The sequence below is a fragment of the Anolis sagrei genome, chromosome 2 (genome assembly GCF_037176765.1).
Source record: "Anolis sagrei isolate rAnoSag1 chromosome 2, rAnoSag1.mat, whole genome shotgun sequence".
In the NCBI taxonomy this organism is placed as follows: domain Eukaryota; kingdom Metazoa; phylum Chordata; class Lepidosauria; order Squamata; family Dactyloidae; genus Anolis; species Anolis sagrei.
The window spans coordinates 173548152-173570524 of NC_090022.1; the positions used below are offsets into that span (position 1 = coordinate 173548152).

General features: G+C 40.0%; 1 protein-coding gene across 11 annotated transcripts in view; it reads left to right on the forward strand.

The window, feature by feature from the left end:
* Positions 1-22373, forward strand: part of HUWE1 (HECT, UBA and WWE domain containing E3 ubiquitin protein ligase 1) — a 158633-nt gene that overhangs the window by 14524 nt on the left and 121736 nt on the right. For 10 of the 11 annotated variants that reach the window (XM_067464157.1, XM_060763275.2, XM_067464156.1 and 7 more), the window contains exons 3-5: positions 17395-17468; positions 20186-20284; positions 20894-21100. In XM_067464157.1, coding sequence (XP_067320258.1) covers positions 17424-17468; positions 20186-20284; positions 20894-21100 — 351 coding nt within the window. In that variant the 5' untranslated portion in view covers positions 17395-17423. The remainder of the gene's footprint in view (positions 1-17394; positions 17469-20185; positions 20285-20893; positions 21101-22373) is intronic. The other variant, XM_067464158.1, reaches the window with a different exon arrangement.

Consider the following 22373-nt stretch of genomic DNA (forward strand, 5'->3'; position numbering starts at 1 on the left):
CTCCGCAACACAACCAAACGCCGGTAACAAACCCCCCTGCCTTCCACACAAACACACACGCCGCTAACTCACCACCCCTCCCTTCTCCTTCTTACCTCCTCCTTCTTCTTCCCCAATCTCACCTCCTCCCCCTCCTTCTTCCTCCCCTCCCCTCTAGGCGAGGGAGGTTCTGTGCAGGGCCTAGCCTTGCATGAAGCCTCTCTTGCCTAGATCGCGATCCGGCCAGAGGGAGGGACGACGGAAGAACAGCAAAAGAGGCGAGTGCTGGGAAGGGAAGGGAAGGGAAGGGAAGGGAAAGGCGGGGGGGGGGGGGGAAAGGAAGGGGAGGCTCCACAACACAACACAACATCTCACAACAGAAGGAGTGACCATCACTCAAACAATTATGATTTTGTCATTTGCGAGATGTAGTTCCTGGGATTTACAGTTCACCTACAATCAAAGAGCATTCTGGACTCCACCAATGATGGAAATGAACCAAACTTGGCACACAGAACTCCCATGACCAACAGAAAGCACTGGAAAAGATTGGAGGGCATTGACCTTGAGTTTGGGAGTTGTAGTTCACCTACATCCAGACAGCACTGTGGACTCAAACAATGATGGATCCGGACCAAACTTAGCATAAGCATTCAATACGCCCAAATATGAACACAGATGAAGTTTGGGGAAAATAGACCTTGACATTTGGGAGTTGTAGTCACTGGAATTCACAGTTCACCAACACTCAAAGAGCATCGTGAACCCCACCAATGACAGAATTAGGGCAAACATGCCACACTGAACCCCTATGGCCAAGCATAAAGAAGGGGGAGGATGGAGGGATGCCAGAGACAGAAAGAGAGAGGGAAAGAGGGGAAAGGAAGGAGTGTGAGAGAGAGAGAAAGAGGGAAAGAGAGAGAGAAAGAGGGGAAAGGAAGGAGTGTGAGAGAGAGAGAAAGAGGGAAAGAGAGAGAGAAAGAGGGGAAAGGAAGGAGTGTGAGAGAGAGAAAGAGGGAAAGAGAGAGAGAAAGAGGGGAAAGGAAGGAGTGTGAGAGAGAGAAAGAGGGAAAGAGAGAGAAAGAGGGGAAAGGAAGGAGTGTGAGAGAGAAAGAGGGAAAGAGAGAGAGAAAGAGGGGAAAGGAAGGAGTGAGAGAGAGAGAAAGAGGGAAAGAGAGAGAAAGAGGGGAAAGGAAGGAGTGAGAGAGAGAGAAAGAGGGAGAGAGAGAGAGAAAGAGGAGAAAGGAAGGAGTGTGAGAGAGAAAAAGGGGGAAAGAGAGAAAGAGGGGAAAGGAAGGAGTGTGTGAGAGAGAGAGAGGGAAAGAGAGCGAGGGAAGGAAGGAAGCGAGGCCAGGCAGAGAATTCAAAACTCTTACTAAAGGCCACAGCAACGCGTGGCAGGGCACAGCTAGTGTATTATAAGTTTTATTAATGCAACTTGAAGCATAGTCTATCATTGGAATGGATCACACCCCTGCTGCAATCCAGCTGCAGGAAGTGTACTCTTAGAAATCTCAATAAAACACACCAAAATGCCCTGTGTTTTATATGTCGCTTGTTCTTTTTTGCTTTAAACTGTTTATTTATTTAAAAACCATGCATTTGTTTTCAAAAAATAATTGCTACTCCAACCACTAGACTGTTGAACTGTTACAGATGTTGATATTATTTTTATTTTTATTTATACCCCAACTTTCTCCTGTGAGGACTCAAGGCGGCCAGCAATCCATGAAGAGGCTTCTTGATGCTTAACCTCAGCCTGTAGGTAGTTGTAGTATGGGATGAATAATCTTATTCTCCCCTTTTCTGATGGTGCTAGCAGATCTCTATAGAAACTACTATTGCTGCAGTTGCTTCTGTAGTTGTGAGCACATTGAGTCACAACAGACAGGATGTAAAGTAGTGTGCTGGAAGCTCCATTACTTTGGGGCATTGTCTGTCTTGCAGCTCTGGCTTTGGTGTTTATCAGGCAGTTATTTATAGGGGAGTTTGATGTGTCGTGATTTAGAAATGAATTTTAAACTCTAAATTAAGTTGTTGCAATGACTAAGCAGGTGTGTTACAGGCCTCATAGGAGCTTGAGAGGAAGTCTGGCAAGACACACTGATCTTTTGAGATTTTCAATGTCTGTACTGTGGTTAGACTGGAGTTTCTGATTATCTGTGTAGCTTTGACCTTTCACTTCTGTTCATTTAATTTTGTGCTTTTTTGCCCAAAGCTTTCAGCCATGAAGGATAAAATTTTTTTTTATTGAGATTACATTACAGAGGTCCCAAGATTAAGCAAGGGGACACTGTGTGTCTTAATGGTTCCTCAGATTTCTTGAATGTGGCAATAAACAAAAGGAAGACTGGAGAAGCACTGAGCAGTAATTCATTCATGTATACACTCCTGTGTTTCACATGATACAGTCCCAGGATAAATGTCCTGTGGTGTAATGGTTTGAGTGTTCAACTGTAACTTTGGAAATAAGCGGATGGCATGAATTGTACCACTAGTATTATTATACTTGAGAGAGTTCTTGGGGAACTCTGTAGCTGAGGTCACAAGCTCTCAAGCACTAGAGATTATAGGTTTTTCAGTGTTAGAACTGAGTCCCTAGCATGGACAGAGGAAGGTTAAGGGCTAACAGAACCCAGAAGGTGTCTACTTGGGGAAGGGACTAGGTCAAAAGTTTATAACTGAATCTGTGTTTTGCAGGCAAACATTTGTACATTCAGTCTGCTGCATTTAGGACACAGGACTGCATTATATCTTGCAGACCTACTGTCACTTTGGTAATCTAATATTGTCTTGATAGGATCTTGATTTTTCTTTGTATATTTTCAACAATATTATTATGGTCCATAGACCCATCAGTAAAACCAACAGTCATTATAAATTCTCCCATCTCAGGAGAAGTTGAAAATTGTGTATATATCAAACTAAGAATTTTCTTCAATAAACAAAAGGAAAACTGGAGAAGCACTGAGCAGTAATTCATTCATGTATACACTCCTATGTTTCACATGATACAGTCCCAGGATAAATATCCTGTGGTGTAATGGTTTGAGTGTTCAACTGTAACTTTTCTTCAAACCTGGGCACACTTCCCTCTTTCTTAATGAGAGTGAGAATTGTATGTGGTGTAATTGCTTGCATTTGTTTATTAGATGTACTGTATTTTGCACTTTTCTCTCCAAAATTTGAGGCCGCTTACAGTAATATTAAATACAAGAATACAGTTTAGACTTGAAAACCCTGTTTAAAACAACTAAACACAATTTGAAAGTGAAGTGTCAAGTACTAACAGGCCTCATCCTAACAACTGTTGAGTTATGAAAAACCTATCTGAATAAAAATGTCTTGATTTGCTGGACAGATTCTCCCCCCCCCGCCCCCCCTCAAATGTCAGGAGCGACTTGAGAAACTGCAAGTCACTTCTGTTGTGAGAATTGGCCATCTGCAAGGATGTTGCCCAGGGGGTGCCCAGATGTTTTTTTTTTTTGAATAATTTTATTAAGTTATATCTTAAGTACAACGAAAGAGGGTGATCATTTAAAAGGGGATAGGACAGCAGGAAAAAAGTATAAAAGAAGGAAAAATCCAGAAGAAGGATACATAAAAAAAAAAATCCCAAAAAAAAAATTCACAAAAGAAAACTATATTAAGATAAAAAAAAGTTTGACTTCCATCTCCTCATCAGGTGTTTTGTCTCCAGAAAAAAAAATATGTTCCCTTAGATTTAAAATAGTTCTCTTATTTGCTATCTTCTTTCTCGTAACTGTCAAAAAGTGTCCAGTCTGTCCTCTTTATCGGGTTTCCGGTATTCTTTTTTTAGAAAAAAAGTTAGTTCATCCATCTCTCTTATTTCTCTAATTTTCCCTAACCATTCCTCCTTGGTAGGGATACTGTCCTGTTTCCAAATTTTTGCTAACATAATTCTTGCTGCCGACGTAATATAGATAAAGAGTCTATCCTCATTCTCCTGTAATTGTAATTCTATGTCTGTAAAGCCTAATAAGTAATATTCCGGTTTCTTCTTAAATACTTTTTTCAAAATTTTTTGTGTTTCTTCGTGTATCATTGACCAGTATTTCACTACTTCTTTACATGTCCACCACATATGATAAAAGGTACCTGTCTGCTGGCATCCTTTCCAGCATTTATCAGAAGTATTTTTATTTATTAAAGATAGTTTCTTTGGGGTGGTATACCATCTATGGAACATTTTATCCAATTCTCCTTTAGATCTGTTGCGTAAATATATTTCAACTTTTTGTTCCACATCTGTTCCCACTCTCTGAATTGTATGGGTCTTCTTATATTTTCTGCCCATTTTATCATACATGGTTTAACTTGTTCACATTCCGTTAGCCAGGTTAGCAATGTAATATAGATAAATGAGATTACTTTTTTCTTTAACTTCAAAATTTTATCCCATAATGATTCTTCCCAGGTGAAGCCTATCTTATTATCCTGCTTGATATATTCTTTCATTTGTAAATATATATTCTTTCATCTGGGATGTTTTGATGTTTTACCATCCTTGTGGAAGGCTTCTCTCGTGTCCCCGCATGGGGAGCTGGAGCGGACAGAGGGAGCTCATTCACGCTCTCCCCAGATTCGAACCTCTAACCTGTCGGTCTTTAGTCAAGGGTTTGATCCATTGGAATAGAACCAGATTATATTTTAGGAATAACAGGATTTTTCTGGTGCTTTAGCCCACAATTAAAAAAATATTAGAAGATTTTGAATTCCAATATTGGTTGCAATGTCCTAGAGCAGGGGTCTTTAAACTAAGGCCGGAGGACCGGATACGGCCCTCCAAGGTCATTTACCCAGCCCTCTCTCAGAGTCAACCTAAGTTTGAAATGACTTGAAAGCACACAGTAACAAAAATCCTATCATCAGCCAAAAGCAGGCACACACTTCCCATTGAAATACTAATAAGTTTATATTTGTTAAAATTGTTCTTCATTTTAATTATTGTATTAAGTGTTTTTTTGCACTACAAATAAGGTATGTGCAGTGTGCATAGGAGTTATTTCATTTTTTTTCCAAATTATAATCTGGCCCTCCAACAGTTTGAAGGACTGTGACCTGGCCCTCTGTTTAAAAAGTTTGAGGACCCCTGCCCTAGAGCATCAGAAGACCCTGGGAAGAGAAATACAATTTCAGGATAATAACAGGTTCAAACATACAGAATTGATTCTTACTGTTGTCAGAAGCTGGGCAGGCTTCTGCACCCAGTATAGTTTTCCTATTTTGCATACATTATACTGAAGATGTTAATGGTCTAACAGTGCAAATACTGGTAATACTTGAATGAGAATGTTCTTCCCTTTCTCATCTCTTGAATATCAGAATTGTGTATACTCACCCATTTCTGAACAGCATTTCATTCAAGTAAATATTGTGTTAATCACCATTCTTGAGGTGCCTATCTGTTCAAAGATACAGGTCTCTTCTGTGCTCTAAACAGATTTCCACTGTTTGCTCAGAATCATATTTGATACAGGTCCTGGAAGAAATTGCATTGAAAAAATTGGGTGCTTGTTCTTTGGGTTGGGCCAGATGTATTTTCTTTGCTATTCTGCTGCCCCCCAAACTTAATTCTTTAAAAGGCAATAATATAGTAAAACAACTGAGTTAGATTGTGTTACATTTACTTATATGAAGCAGGTTTGCTAGTCAGTTGGAACTTATCCTGGAGGAATACTTGGGTTGTATTTTCAAAGTATAATTCTTAGCAAATGCCATTATGTTTTTTGATCCAAAATCTAAGGAAGGTACTAAAGCACTGTAAATGTCATACCAAAACCAAACTATTTACCACTCTTTAGCAAAAGAAACTTGAGAGTAAAAAAAAGTGCTGTTCTGGTATGTAATACCTTATTTCACACTACATAATGGTCACACTTTTTTGCTCCTCCCCCTTCAAAAAAGAGGGGTGCGACTAATTAAGCTGTTAAAATTTGGGGCCATGCGATGCCTCTAAGGGAGACCCCGCAGGACTCTTGCTAGCTTTCAGCTTATTGGGTCCCAGCGGAAGTGCAACTATTATGCGAGGAATACAAATATACCGTTACTGGGACACCCAAAATGAGGGTGCGACTATTACACATGTCCACTATTTTGTAATTAAATATGGTAGACTGGTTGTATCTCTGTTTTGCCTTTGCCTTTATGCCAAATTATAAACAGGTTGATACTTGAGTTGATACATAAACAGGATGAGACTAGAGTGGATACATTTATATTGATTAAGATACTTTCCTATATTGTCCTCAGAAGACTTTACAATTGAACTCTTCCATGTGATTTGAGGGCCTTTTTATATTGGTCCACCATACGGTGTTGCAGCAGAAGCATGCTGTGAAATTAGTATTGTGTGAATAAAATTGTGCCCATTTGCTTTCATTCAAATTTGCTAGTTTCAAGAGTTCAGGCCCCAAACTGGTCCAATCATCGGATGAATATTACTTGAGGATACAGTAATATTACTTGAGGATACAATAATGTTGGGAATGGTGTAGGCTTCTGTTCATTTGCTCAGTCTGGGCCTGTCATGGCTAATAACATCTATAAGGAAAGTCGGTTAGCTGGATTCAGGAAGTAATGAATGCCTTTTTAAAAATATGGCCCTTGATTTATTTTAAAGCGAAAGTGTTGAAAGAGGTCTCCTTAGAGCAGTGGTCCTCAACCTGTGGGTCCCCAGATGTTTTGGCCTTCAACTCCCAGAAATCTTAATAGCTGGTAAACTGGTTGGGATTTCTGGGAGTTGCAGGCCAATACAACCTGGGGAGCCACAGGTTGAGAATCCCAGCGCAGGAGGCAGAGGCCGCTGCCAAAGAGGTCCAAGGGTCCTCCAAGGAAGAGGAGGAGGAAGTGGATGAGGGGGAACCTTGGCGCGGCCCTCTCTGAGGAAGGGAGCAGCGGAGGCGGTGAGGAGGAGGCTGCCGCTGAAGATGGCCATGCCAAAGCCCAGCCCGGAGACAAGCCCCAGGGTAACGCCTAGCGCCTGGCTCCACCTCCCCTCCTCTTCCTCATCCCTCCTCCTCTCCTCCTCTTCTCCTCTTTCTCATCCCTAAGATTTTCACCTAAGAAAATCCCTAAGATTTTCACTTATTGTGGGTGGTCTGTAATGTTACATCCGTGATAAGTGAGGGAACACTATCTTCTTTAAGCTTTTCGCTTAGTTGTCATTGGAATGCTAACAGGACTCAGTTCTAATTACATCTGATTTGAGTGAGGTGGTTGCTATGATGGACTAATGCCAGAAATTTGTAATGGGCTAGGTCAGGTTTTGGTATATTGAAATTCAGGTATTGCAATTGAGATGGCTCATCCTATCCTTCAGTTGGTTTAGTCTGTTCTGGATGGGGTTGTAGTAACCTAAACAGTTGGAAGTACCTTCAGAGGTGCTGCTAAATCCACTTTACTCTCCTGGTGTTCAAATACTGGTGTGGAGTTCCCTTATTGGTTGAAGCTTGTGTGCAACCTCTGGCTCCATTTAGATTTGGACTACAGCTCCCAGCATTCTCGACCATTGGTCTACCTAACTAGAGCTTCTGGGAGTTGGAGTCCTAAACACCTGGAGGGCCACAGGTTCTGCAGGCCTGATTTAGGCAGACAGACTGGCTACTATTATACATCCCGATAATCTGTGGTTTGGGCTTCTGTAATGTTCTCTATAGGGTCCTTTGAACTCTGTTCATGAAGTCCAGGTTGCAACATGGGTGTAAATCTTTTGTCTGCAGCTTTTGGAAACATTGTCTCATTTCACGTTAAAGTGTTTCCTCCTTGAAGGTAGATTTCTATCCACTTCTAGCTTGCCTGTAACTGATACAAGTGGATCCCTCTCTCCCGAAGAAGTGAAATGGGTGGTGATCAGGGAGAGGATCAGCTTTACTTGTGGCACTCGGTGTACAGAATTATCTTAAAGCAGCTCATTTTGTATGCTTGGCACCAGGCTGTTCATTTTTAATTTGTGATGTCATGCTTAATGGCATGCCAATTTTTAATACTGCCGTTCTTTTGTGTGTTTCAGTGCTTCTGTTTCATGAATTTAAAAAATGACCTGACTGTTCCCGTTAGAGGGTGGCATTCCTATTTAATAAATATTTATTCTCTAACAAAAGTGAAATTTCTTCTTTAAATGGAGAAAACCTGACCACTATTGAACAAGATCACTTCCCTTTACAGATTTGTCTCTATGTAACAAGTTAATTTTACTGAAATTAAAATTCCCAGGAGTTAGCTGTTCATGTAGAGCAGGGGTCCACAAGCTTTTTAAACAGAGGGTCAGATCACAGTCCCTCAAACTGTTGGAAGGCTGGGTTATAATTTGAAAAAAAAATGAATGAATTCCTATGGACACTGCACATATCTTACTTGTAGTGCAGAAATCATTTTAAAACAATACAATCGTTAAAATGAAGAACAATTTTAACAAATATAAACTTAGTATTTCAATGGGAACTGTGGGCCTGCTTTTGGCTGATGAGATAGGATTGCTGTTGTTGTTGTGTGCTTTCAAGTCATTTCAGAGTTAGGTTGACCCTGAGCGAGGGCCGGGTAAATGACCTTGGAGGGCCGTATCCAGCCCCTGGATGTAGAGGAACATTATTAGTAATTGCATGGAAGAAGTAAACCTTTTCACCACTTATTGCATATATTGCAGGCCAGTAGTTATTTGTCATTGCAGTTTCTTTCCTACTTTTCTCCCTTCCCATTTTTCCTTCTTGTACTCCCTTTCCTAAGACTCTGTATCTCTTAGGTCTGCAGCCTTATTGATTAGCTTTCTGTTTTTCTTCTGCCGTGATAAAGCAAAACCAGAGGCAACTAGAACTGAGTATCTTTGTATCTCCTCTTGCATTCAGGTGCAGTTTTCATATGAGTGGAAAGCTCCCTTCAGTTGAGAGGAGGCTATATGTAGTCTTCCTTTAAAACTCTATGCTCTGAGGGCATAGATGCACAGGCATTCACTGTGATGTAGTAAATACAACCAATTCATGCACTTAATTCAGTTAGATAAATACACCTTCTAAGAATCACTTACTGTTGCAATGCCAGGAACTCTTTTATTTATCTTAGATGCAGTAGAATGCAGAATGTTACATCTTCCAACATTTTTCGTAATGGGTAAGATAAGGGAATTCTTCAAGCAGTCAGTTTCAAATTTCTTTCCAGTGGCTTGTACCATACTAGATTTCCATGGGTGCTTTTTTTGCACACTCATTGTTCAGGGAAACAGTTTTCATATTCTGGTCAAATGGCTTCATACAACAGAATCACTCTTAACTATGTTGTATTTTTGGATTTGTAGTCCATTCTCTGTGAGCAAGAGGGGGAATGTCCTGGCAGTCTGTTGGAAGTCAGATATTTGTCCTGGGAGATCTGGGCTTAAATTTTTGACACACCTGAATTAAACTTAGAACATTAAATGAACTAGAATAGAGCAGTGCAAGGCTAACTAAGCACGCAAGTTACGAATTGTGCACAAATGCACTCAGATTAAATGCTATGGCAACTAAATTATTAGCTGATCTTTCACAAGACTTGAGCTGGCATGTGGCTAAAAATGTTTTTCATCTGTCTCGCTTGCTGGATTCTGCAGCTGAGTGTATGTGTAAGATGATGGATCTTGGAAATTTGCAGATAAGTAGCAAGGGGAAAAAAGCCCATTGTGTGTAGCAATTTCTTGAAGTTAGTGATGTCTTCCTAGTTTATCGATTTTTTCATTTTTTTCTGTCAGTACACTCTTTAGTATTAGAATAACTGGGCACAGAATTTATAATACTGTGGTCCATTAGAGCACAGCTTCTTGTACTGTAGGCCCTGAACCTAAATGAAGTCCCCTTAGCTCAATGTCGGGGTCCTGAAAATTTACAGTCAGTCATAAAGGTTTTTTGATTGTCACCCACTGCCTGTTTTCGACATTTACACGAATCTGTTGTGCAGTGTTTACAGTGGACTATGCAGAATATGCTTTAGCTGTATTTCATAAAAATGAAAATCAGCCTGTTTAGCAAGCCCTGCAAATGCTAATTTATCATCAGTAAATGTTTAATTACTATACCTATTTTATATACCTATATACCTGGTTCACGTAAAGATTTCTTGAGCTAAAAGGAATCTTTAGTGGAAAGATTTGAGAAGCCCCATCCTATAGGTATGAGATCCAATCTGATCTTGAAAGCTAAGAAGGGTCAGTTCTGGTTACATCTTGGATGGGAGATCTCCAGTAGATAATATGTGCTCTAGGCTACATTTCAGATGAAGGAACTGGCAAAATATTTTCTGAGTATGCCTTGTCCAAGAAAATTCATGGCATCGCCATAGGTTAATGACAACTTTGAGTCAGACAGAATCAATTGAAATAATAGTGGGATTTATTAACTCTGGAGACGACTGTGCAAAAAACAATTAGTAAAAAATGTAAAACATCTCAGAAAGCCACCCTTGTATTGAAGGAAAAAAACTGTATAGAACAGTGAAAACTTGGCTGTGCTCTGAACATTCAGTAGAGAGGGAGACAGACTGATTTCCCATGAGATGGATGTTTTTAAAAAAATAATAAATTTTATTTCTACTCCGCCACCATCTCCCCAAAGGGACTCAGGGTGGCTAACAAAATACTATACAGCGAAGTGTTTCATATAGACAATACATCAATCTAAAATGATAAAACCATAGAGTTACAATCATGCACATACACATTTACAGTGTGAAACATTAAAATTCATACAATGCAATCATAGGTGCTGCTATAAACTAGCCATTATTTTGCTTGTACGCGAAACTGAACCATACATCTTGATTTTAGTCTTATTTTTGTTTGGAAAATGTTAGTAATACATGGACCTGATGTGCCATATTTTGACAATAATATCTTTTAATTTCTCATTTGGATTGTAACTAAATATGAGATGTATTAAATCTAAAATCTATAAATGTTCCTTCCACACATTGTTTTATGTGATGTCCAAAGATGACAAGAACCAGTTCACAAACTTACCTGTTCTCCAAATAAGTAATCTTATAGCAAACTATGGATTATTTCTTTGGCTTTGTGGAAGAAAGACAAGTCATTTATTTCCAACTAGCTGTACACGGCCACGCGTTGCTGAGGGCCATTGTGGAGAAATGGGAAAGAAAGAAAAGAGGAAGAGCTGGTTTCTAAGTTATCAATACACAACTGAAGTGGCAAAGTGTCAACCTAATATATACAGCCCATGCCAGAGCTCTATGTCGGCCGTCATCACCCCCAGCTCCTTTAAGGTCAAGTCAGTCACTTCAGGGATACCATCCATCCATCTTGCCCTTGGTCTGCCCCTCTTCCTTTTTCCTTCCATTTCCCCCAGCATCATTGTCTTCTCTTAAGCTTTTCTGTCTTCTCATGATGTAGCCAAAGTACTCCATCTTTGCCTCTACTATCCTTCCCTCCAATGAGTTGTTGGACTTTATTTCCTGAAGTATGGACTGGTTGGATCTTCTTGCGGTCCAAGGCACTCTCACACAGATGATTGTGTGGTAGCTAAAATAATTATCACTTTGGCTATACTGGAATCTTATATAGTTCTAATTGGGGTTGGGCAAAAAAAAAAAAAGAAAGAAAAAGAAAAGAAAAAAAGATACCAAGTTGAAATACTAGTTAAAAGAATCACTTCTATATGGCGGTCTCAACTCAGGTCTTTCAGTTTTCTTTACTTTAATCCCAAATGGATAGACAAATGTAACATCACACTCCCCCTTCAAAAGAATTGCAGTGTGTTATTTCACCACTTGATGGTGCTATAATACTGTGGCTATGTAACTCATGGTAGAGCACGAACATGTAAACCAGTGGTTCTCAACCTGGGGTGCCTAGATGTTTTTGGCCTACAACTCCCAGAAATCCTAACAGCTGGTAAACTGACGAACACTGTGCATGACATTGGCTTATTGACTGTGATATATATTGTTGTTTTAATTGTTATAACTGTTTAACGGTTGTTTTTATATGTTTATTGTATTATTGTGTAGGCATCGAATTGTGCCAGTTTGTAAGCCGCCCTGAGTCCCCCCTCGGGGGTTGAGAAGGGCGGGGTAGAAGTATACGAAATAAAATAAATAAATAATAAATAATACTAAATTCTGGATTCAGGATATCTGCATGCCCATCCCTCTCCAAACACCTCACCTGGTCATGCCCAGCACTTTTTAATTTTAATTATTACATTTGGCCCTGCCATTGTTTTTAATTGCGTCATTGTGTGTTGTTAATGTTATTGCCTTGTTTATGAGTTATTTATTGTTGTATTGCTGCTGTTGTTTTTACTGATGTATTTCGGCTCGGCTTCTTGTAAGCCGCACCGAGTCCTTCGGGAGATAGTAGCGGGATACAAATAAAGGTTTATTATTATTATTAAGTACATATTAAGGTTGAACATTCCTTTTCCAGAATTGCAAAATTCAAATTAAAAATTGGCCAGATGAGTGGCTGAGATAGTGACAACTTTGCTTTTGATGGGTCAGTGTACACAAACCTTCTTTGTGTGGAAGAGCTCCCACTGTCAGCTCCAGCTCCCCATGTGGGGACATGAGAGAAGCCTCCCACAAGGATGGTAAAGCATCCGGGCATCCCCAGGGCAATGTCTTTGCAGACAGCCAATTCTCTCACACCAAAGTGACTCAAGTCGCTCTGAGATGGAAAAATCCATAGAATTATCAAAATATTAAATAAAATTATTTTCAAGCTATATATATAAGATACATGTGAAACATAATATTAAGCTTAGACTTGGATCTCTCATTATGTATCTTATATATATAGCCTGAAAATAATTTTATTTAATACAGATATTCCAAATTTGGAATCCAAGACACAAGCATTTCAAGAGATACTCAACCTGTATTATTTATTGTCTCTCCATGGAGGGCAGTTTTATCAATGGTTTAGACTGAGCCATCTTTAGTTCACTTTTTAGCTTCAACACACTTACTGCCTACATCTTCATTGATACATCCTGGGAGAAAATCCGTTTCTGTAATTAGATTTGGAAGCTATGTGCCATAGTCACAGTGTTGATGAAGGCTCTTTCATTCCAGCTTCTGTTCTGTCTCTGATCTGCTGGACAGGCCTGATAGCATGGGGCAAGAGTGACCTTAATCTTTCACATGGCTCTTAACCGTACCACTTCTTAATGGAACAGCATGTAGTGTTAGAATATCCTGTACTAGCTTAGGTACCCGGTGATGCCAGTATTAGGTCTTTGATAATGATAAATATTAGAAATAGTCACTGTTTGATTTTAGATTTTATGAATGGTCCCATTTGAAAATGCATAATGGTGTGTTCAAACTACAACGCCCATCATTCTTTGTCATTGCCCCCAAACTGCACCAGTCGTTAAAGTTGATTATGACAAGTATGTGTATCAAGTTTGGCTCAGATCCATTATCATTGGGATTCACAGTGCTCTCTAGATGTGAGTAAACTATAGTTTGCAACATCCTGGGTCCCCAAACACTGCCAGTATTTAAAGTTGGTCATGTTGGGTATGTTTACCAAGTTTGGTCTAGATCCATTGGGTTCTCTGGATGTGGGAGTCAACTTGGAAAATGCATACAAACATTTTCACTTTTTGAATCAAGTAATGGAGAACTGGTCTTGCTTCAGTATCTACCTTTTTGTAAAATTTTAAGCTTTGTTTAGTTCAACAAAATGGGTGCTTTGGACATATTGAACACCATTATGTCTGTTTAGAAAGAAGTTACCTACTTCAGCAAAATGTTGTCATTGTAATACTGTGTCATACAATGTGCTTGTTCAAGGGTTACATTTTTTTGTTTAGATGCATTACAACGTATCAGTTTTGTACTGGTCTTTTGATATTTGTACACAGATACATTATTTTAAATGTTATTCCTGAGACATGGAATTTAATAGTGGATATGGATCCCGCACACTCATTGTGACCAAAATATTGCATTTCAAGGCTAGGAAGGTAAAACATCCAACTGTTTTTAATAATCAGAAGATCTTATGCTTTAGCTCAGGGGTCCTCAAACTTTTTAAACAGAGGGCCAGGTCACAATCTCTCAAACTGTTGGAGGGCCGGATTACAATTTGAAAAAAAACCCCGTGAATGAATTCCTATGCACACTGCACATATCTTATTTGTAGTGCAAAAAACACTTAAAAACAATACACTAATTAAAATGAAGAACAATTTAAACAAATATAAACTTACTAGTATTTCAATGGGAAGTGTGGGCCTGCTTTTGACTGATGAGATAGGATTGTTGTTGTTGTTGTTGTTGTTGTTGTGTGCTTTCAAGTAGTTTCAGACTTAGGTTGACCCTGAGTGAGGGCCGGGTAAATAACCTTGGAGGACCTTATCTGGGCCCTGGGCCTTAGTTTGAGGGCCCCTGCTTCAGCTACTCTTGAATATCTATTTTAGAGATGCCAAAAATTAGATAATGTGTTTTTGGAAAGATGGTCAGTTTGCATTTATGTATAAGTCTAGATGGAGTTTATTTTCTGTGTATTCCCACTCCATGCTCCCTTGTTATCTTCTGCTTATTCTTTTCTGTTTTCTTATATCTAAAAAATACCCACCACTTAGTGGGTATGAAGGAATGCTCAGTCATAATGTCATTAGTGTTCTTTCTTATAGCCATAGTCTAGTTGCTTTGAGAATGAAGTTCCTGTTACAACCAAGCAGTCGAAAATGAGAAACTTTAAGCCAGGGGTTTGTGGTCCTCTCGAGACTATTCTTAGCATCTGTGTTCTTGATGTAAGAGCCACACGGCTAGCCTGCATTCACTTTTAGTTATTTTGCAAAAAGGGAGTCATGCCATGACTCATGCCAACCCTTCAGTTTGGTCATATATCATACAGCAGAAGGGTGCCAGTTTGTCAGCATTTGGAAAACAGGCTACATGGTTCTTGAGGTGGGCAGTATAGCACACCTAATATGCTAAGTGGAAAGGACAACTTCTAAGAGCGGCTGCCTGTGTGCAGACCATTCTAATTGCACTGAGTGCTTTTCATGACTTAAGCTAATGATTAGCAACAATATCTGTCACAAAACATAGATTGTTACTTCAAAGTTGTTACTTCTATATGGTTTTATAAACAGCCATTGCCTGATGAAGTTTTTTTTGTGCATTTTTGGGCAATGAAGGTATCATTCTTTTGAATACGGGATTGGAGCCACATGTGGTTAACTTACCCAAAAGTACAGAGCTTCTGGGAGGAAGTGGGGAAAATAATATACTTCAGGGGAACTCTATTAATGATCTCTGTATTCAAAAATGAGAATAAGGATCTGGTGAATAAAAGTCTTCTACTGCTACTATGTGTCTCAGGATTTGAAAGAATGAAAACTTAGAAAAAGTTAGAGAATCTGATAATAAAGAATTGGTTGGACTGGGTATGGGAGTCAGCTCTATTGAAAAAGTTAACCTATAAATGAAGTTTAGCAAAAGGAGAATTGAAAGAAGATTTGTTTGATTTTTTTTTCATGTCAGGAGTGACTTGAAAAACTGCAAGTCGCTTCTGGCGTGAGAAAATTAGCCGTCTGCAAGGACGCTGCCTAGGGAACGCCTGGATGTTTTACTATCTTGTGGGGGGCTACTCTCATGTCCCTGCATGAGAAGCTGAAGCTGACAGATGGGAGCACACCTTGCTCCCTGGATTCGAACTGCTGACCTTTCAGTCAGCAGTCCTACCATTGCACCACCAGGGGCTTGGAAACCATTTCTTGGTGAATTTAAAGCACCAAATGTCCCAGAAAGTTTGTGGTTACAATACATTATAAAAATTATACGTACTGGATGAAATCAGAATAATGTAGAAGTATTGGAATTGACAGTGCTGTATTTCTATAATGCTATGTGTGTATATATATATATATATATATATCTCAAAAACAATCTTAGATGAGGAGCTTGAGTGTGATCTTTCAATCTTGTCCATAGTCTTAGCCAGGATAATAATAATACTGGTAATTGTACAGTATTTCTCCTCAAGAAGAAGAAGAAATTTATTTTTCTACCCAGCATCCATCTCCCCAAGGGGACTCGGGGTGGCTTATATGGGGCCAAGCCTAGGCAACATACAATTAAAAGCAAAACAACAGCAAGTTACAAATTAAAATGAGACAAAACAGCATAACAATAATAAATAAGCATCAAGCAACAGCAACCCAATTTTGGAGGGTGGGGGGAGGCCAACATACGAATTGATGTAAAGGTAAATAGATCAATAAGGTGGATAGGAACATAAATGGCACAGGAAATATCATGGAAACAGAGCAATTAAATGGGATCAAGGTGGTTACAACATCACTAAAAACACATAATCTTCTAAAACATTCTATAAAATACACATATTAAAACATATTTCTACAAAATACATATTAAAATACACAGACCAAAGATTAACACAAGACACAAAGATTCAAGCAAAATGGGCATTTGATATATTTATAGCTCTCTGCTTTGGTATTTGTGGTTACTTTACCTAGAATATTTCAAACTATTGGTAATTTACATAGATTTCTTCTGTCCAAGCCCCCTTCCTTTTGCCAACCCAACCCTCTCGCTGCTACATGTAATTCTCATGTGGTAGCTGAAAGGAGAAGGCAGTTGGTTTGGAATATTCTCTGCGGGATGCAGGTGGGCGCCAGACTACCTCAAAGAGCTTCCTATTATGATATATTAAGATATGGTACTCAGGGTTCCTCAGGGCTGTGGAGAAGCCTCTAGCACAGTGGTTCTCAACCTTTGGGTCCCCTGGTGTTTTGGCCTCCAACTCCCAGAAATCCCAACCAGTTTACCAGCTGTTAGGATTTCTGGAAGTTGAAGGCCAAAACATCTGGGGACCCACAGGTTGAGAATCACTGCTCTACCACTTTCAATATGTAATTCAACCATGATTCCAGATCAACCAGTTCTGCCTCCCCCAGTATGCTTAGAGTAGCTTGGATAGCCCTGGAACTTTCATTGCAAATTCCAAAGCTTTGTTATTCACGCTAGCTTTTCCTCTTTTTTGGGAAATGTCTACCACAAGCTTGTAGCTGTCTGTTCTGAATATCCAGAATTTGGCTAGAGACCTCTGTACAGGATCCCAGCATGAATCTGTAGTCATGGTGAATGTTAGAGGTGCATAGAAGAGATAGGGACCTACAAATGGACTGGATTTGTGTAGGAAGTCTAATATTTTTTCAGTAATATCATGTCCCAATTATATATTCCAGTGAGTTTTGGCACAGAAATCCTGTGTCTTGTCTGACTCACTGACCACCATGCGTGGTTGTGTCTCTTGCAGTCTACACTCAGGATTGTTTGAGTTTGTATCACTTTTGTCTTTTGCTTGTACTGCCACTCTTATCTCAATATTCCAACTGATAGTAACCTTTCTCTTCTTTTTGATTTATCAAGTAGGACCAGGAAGCCAAAAAATCATAAAAATGAAAGTGGACCGAACTAAGCTGAAGAAAACGCCTACTGAGGCTGTAAGTATCAGTTTTGCGATCTTGAGCTTCCTCTAGAAACATCATAATGTAAATGTGTCCAACAGGTAGAGATGGATTTTTCATAGTGTGTACTATATCACATCTTTGCCACTCATTTCTCAATGTATTTTGGTTATATGGTGGCTGACTGCTAGCAGGTTCTTTATAGCAGTAAAGTCAAAAAAAGTGGGGGAAATTATCAGTAAGGCTTATGTTGCTGGTAACTCACAACCTACAATTATAGAAATTGACTTCTTTGGTCTAGAACAGAGGTTCCAAAAGTATTTGCCCTGCTATCCCCTTTTCAGAGAGAAAAAAATACCCAGTGCCCCCTTCCTTCTTTTAGCAACAAACAGAAAGATGCAGTGACAAATTTGCATTATTTTATGTATCTATATCTCTACCTACAACCTACAATATAGTAAAGAGAGATTCTGTTGTAATTTATTTTGAAATAGTAATGTTACTGGAATATTGCCCACAGCATCAGGTATACAGCATTTTTCATGTAAGATGGCAAAAGAAAAAACTCAGTTTTTTCTTTGCTCTTCGTGAGATACCGTATATGTACTTGATATTAAATTATCAAATATTAAACTAAATTTATCAAGAAGTATTGGCATATATTCCTGCCAATTCATGCTGTGTTATGTTTGCCTGACAACAGTTGCTTATTAAGACCTTGTTGCTTGTTAAGCAACTGTTGCTTAACAAGCAGCAGTTGCTTGTTAAGACCTTGGCCACTGATTGGTTATAACCTACATTTGTGTCTGTATTTTGGAAAATAATCACTGTGACTTCAACTCCATGTTATACAACAGATTATACATTTCCACGTTTTTAAAAAATTCACTTCTCCATCGTGGTCAACTGTGAATCGCACATATGGTGTTTCCTGTATCTGCGCAGTCAGTTCGGAATCTTCTAGGAAACAACCACCATGTCAGACTACACAGAGAAGCCATTGAAATCCACAAGCATGTGGACAATTTCAACAGAAAGGAGGAGACCATGAAAATGAACAAAATCTGGCTACCAGTATTAAAAAAACTCTAAAATTACTACAGCAAAACAGCAGAGAGGAAACAACCAGGCACATCTTAACACCTCTCAACAGAACATTTTCCCAGGCTCAGCCAAGCCTTCAAATGCTAATGAAGGTGGTCAGCAGAAACATTCACACCTAGCTTCAGCAGAGAGCTCTTTGCCCCATCCCAGTCATTCCACAGATATATAAACCCATTTTCCTATTTCCAACAGACCTCACTACCTCTGAGGATGCTTGCCATAGATGCAGGCGAAACATCAGGAGAAATGCCTCTAGAACATGGCCCTATAGCCCGAAAAAACCTACAAGAACCTAGTGATTCCAGCCATGAAAGCCTTCGACAATACATTTCTAGGAGACTTTTAGATAAATTTTTTGGCAGTAGCCCCGCCCACTCTCCCCATAGAGTATATAGTCAGTGGGAGGGGCTACTGCCTCCAGTTCTTTTCATCTGCTGCTTCTGCAGCAGTTATGGAGTCTCTCTCTGATCTTTGACTAGCTTTTCTTTTTCTTTTTCTTAGTATTAAACTGTTTTTTTCTGATTTTGGTCTTTGCATGGACTACGCTACATATCAGGCAGGTTAATGACGTTTACCGCCCCTTTCGTCTACTTTGTTCGGTCTCTGGGGGGGTGGGGAGTTGTTTAGCACTAATGGGCATCCTGTGCCTCCCCATGTATATCCTTGCCATTTCCCTTCTGTACCTCAGAGAGACATATGTTTCTCCTTCACACCTTCCCCCTGCCCAAGTGGGTTAGAACCGCAGCTTTAGACCCTGCTGTAGACCAAGCATTTTCACCTCAGATTATTAGAAGAGAGCCGGGTCTGAGCCCCCGGCCATATTGGAAGTTGGGACTGTCGAGGGGGTTCCCTTACTTTTTGCGGCTTCATTTTCACTGGGTAACCAGTCAAAGACAAGATAAAAACCAAGGTACCTTCATTGCCATTTAAGCTATATGGCTGGATGAGCAACATGGAAGAACCAGTCGCTCCCTGAATTGCTGCTTCAAAATGTGCTCCAGTTCCACCTGGTGGCTGATATTACTGTGGTGCAAGACAGCCTCCTTCCATCGATGTTCTCGAGGGATGGGAGTGCGCTGCCAGCTTTAGCAAAGACCGGGGCCCTGGGACATAGCTGTCAGGATTTATTCTGGCTCTGCTGTTCCCATCGAGGCCAGAGTTGCTCGCCTGCAGCTTTGACTCCATGGCGCTGCTCCCAACAATCCTACTCAGCGGGTCCGGGGCTGGAGCTATGCACCCGAGACTTTGGTCCCGTAGGTGTCCTCCATTGTGCTGCCTCTGGCAGCCCGCCCAGTGGACTCAAAGCTGGAGCTGCGTGCCTGAGACTTTGGTCTCGTGGCCACCCTACATTTTGCTTCCCCTAACAATCTTGCTCAGTGGGACCGAAACCGTTTAGTGCTTTATAGGCTAAAGCCAGCACTTTGAATTGTGCCTGGAAGCAACTTGGCAGCCAGTGAAGCTGGCACAACAGAGGAGTTGCATGCTCTCTGAGCACCGCTCCTGTTAACAACCTGGCTGCCACCCGTTGGACCATTTGGAGCTTCCGAACAGTCTTTGAAGGCAACCCCACGTATTTAAATGCCTTTCCTCTGCAGTCATTACATTATAGTAAAATGTGTTCCTTTTGTGATTTTTTTCTCTCTCTCCAGCCTGCAGATTGCAGAGCCTTGATAGACAAACTCAAAGTTTGCAATGATGAACAGCTGTTGCTGGAACTCCAACAGATCAAAACATGGAATATTGGAAAGGTATGTGCTGACAGCTAACCATATAGTATACCTATCAATGTCATATGCATCACATATTGTATTGGATTGTAAGTCATGTGTTTGTTTGTATTTATGTTTATTTGTTTATTTATTTATTGCATCAATATACTGCTTTTTTCACTCCTGGGGGAAATCAAAGCGGTTCATAACATAATCAATGGCAAAATTCAGTGCCTCAGATGTATAAAAACATCACATATTAAATTGTTGAAGCTGGCAATGGGATAGTCTTCAAACAAACATGGTTGACTCCAGGGGATTATGCATTTTTGCTTCTGCTCATAATGTTGATCCATTCCTAGTTTCACAAGGCAGGTTTGCAGCTTAATTCTCCTCAGGGTTACCTGGAGTGTAGTGGCATTTCCAAATAAGCAAGTGTGACATTGCTCTCTCTTTGTTGAATCCAGTAATCTAGCTTGCAGTTATTTGTAGTTGCCTCAAGGCATTTTGCATTTTGCTGATAGAGTGGTGGATGCTATAGCTTAGTCTTCTCTTCCCCTGGAAGACATGGTAGGCCCTTTTCCATGAACTCTGTGACACTTGTCATTGAACCAGGCTATCTCTTGATTATTTTTCTTTGTCTTTCAGTGTGAACTTTACCACTGGGTGGACCTGCTAGACAGATTCGATGGCATCCTGGCAGATGCTGGGCAGACTGTGGAAAACATGTCTTGGATGCTGTTGTGTGACCGTCCAGAAAGAGAACAGCTGAAATCTCTGCTTCTTTCAGTGCTGAATTTCACTGCCCTGCTCATAGAATACAGTTTTTCTCGTCACTTGTACAGCTCTATTGAGGTAAAGATTCAGGGTAGAGTTTCGTGAGCAAAAGAGCTTTCCACTTGTTTAGCCTGTAGCTGAACAAATTGTGGTTTTTTGTGTGATGCCGTTTGGTCTGTTGAGACAAGAATGAAAATCTTGGGCAATGTATTTAGAACTACAATTATTGGAAGGCTTGGTTGCTAGTTCTATTGACTTGGGGATTCTGGCAGATGTCCAAAAAATAAGATTTTAAAGTACACAGCCTAATGGTTTTTTCCCCCTAGTCTCAGAGTGAGGAGATGGGCTCACAAAGTTTCTATTTAATTACTTAGTACTTATGTCAGGTCTGCACAACTTGGCAGCAGCATGGGGCCAAAATTAAAAGTAACGTGGGAACATTAACACGATTAATTAGTAACAGTTTATAAATCAAAGATTGTTTATCAATATTTTGTTAACACAATGAAGCTTAAGCTTACTAATTAATTGTGTTAATGTTCCCATGTTACATTTAATGAAGAATTTCCTGTAATATAGAATTGTGGTTTGCAATCTGCAGTTTTTGTATTTGTTGTTATAAATATCTGTGCATGTTATGCCAAAATTAAAAGGCCAAACAACTTCAGGATCCAGATAGGTTTTTTTAGTACCTTTGTCCAGGTTTGTGATAGGGCACTTTGCTCTGCAGAGAGGCACGTAATAAATAAAGAAATTATTGTTGTTATTATTTTCATCAGCACAAGCAGCAAAGCAGATTAGTCTCAATTTGCTTGTCTCCCCTCAGCATGGTGGCGGGCGAGTTGTCCTTTTCTCTTGCCTCCGCTGCTCTTCCTTTCTCTTTGCCTCTGGGTTGCTTCTCTTGTCTCCTTCTCCTATGGAGGGAAAAATGGCCAACTCTGCGTTATTTATTTCCCTCATTTGTGAAGGAGAAACTTAGCTTCACTATGAAGTCCCCACAACAACTTCATGGTGAAGGTGGGTTTGTCCCTCATTAGGGAGGGAAATGAATGGGAGGCGATGACAGAGGCAAAAAAAAAAAAAAGGATGGGCGGCATCCCCAAGTTTCTCCTTCACAAGCGAACAGTGAAGAGTTGGTAGTTTTGCCGCCAGATGAGGAGGAGATGACAGAGGAGGAGATTACCTTCTCCATCTCCCTCTAAAACGGCCAGTCTAATGTTAAAAGTTAACATAACCTGGAGCCTAAGATTCCAAACTTCCCGATAATCATTAAAATTTCATCACTCCTCCCCACTATCTAACCTAAGTCCAACAACTTTCCTAGGCCACGTTCCCAACTAGCACCAATATT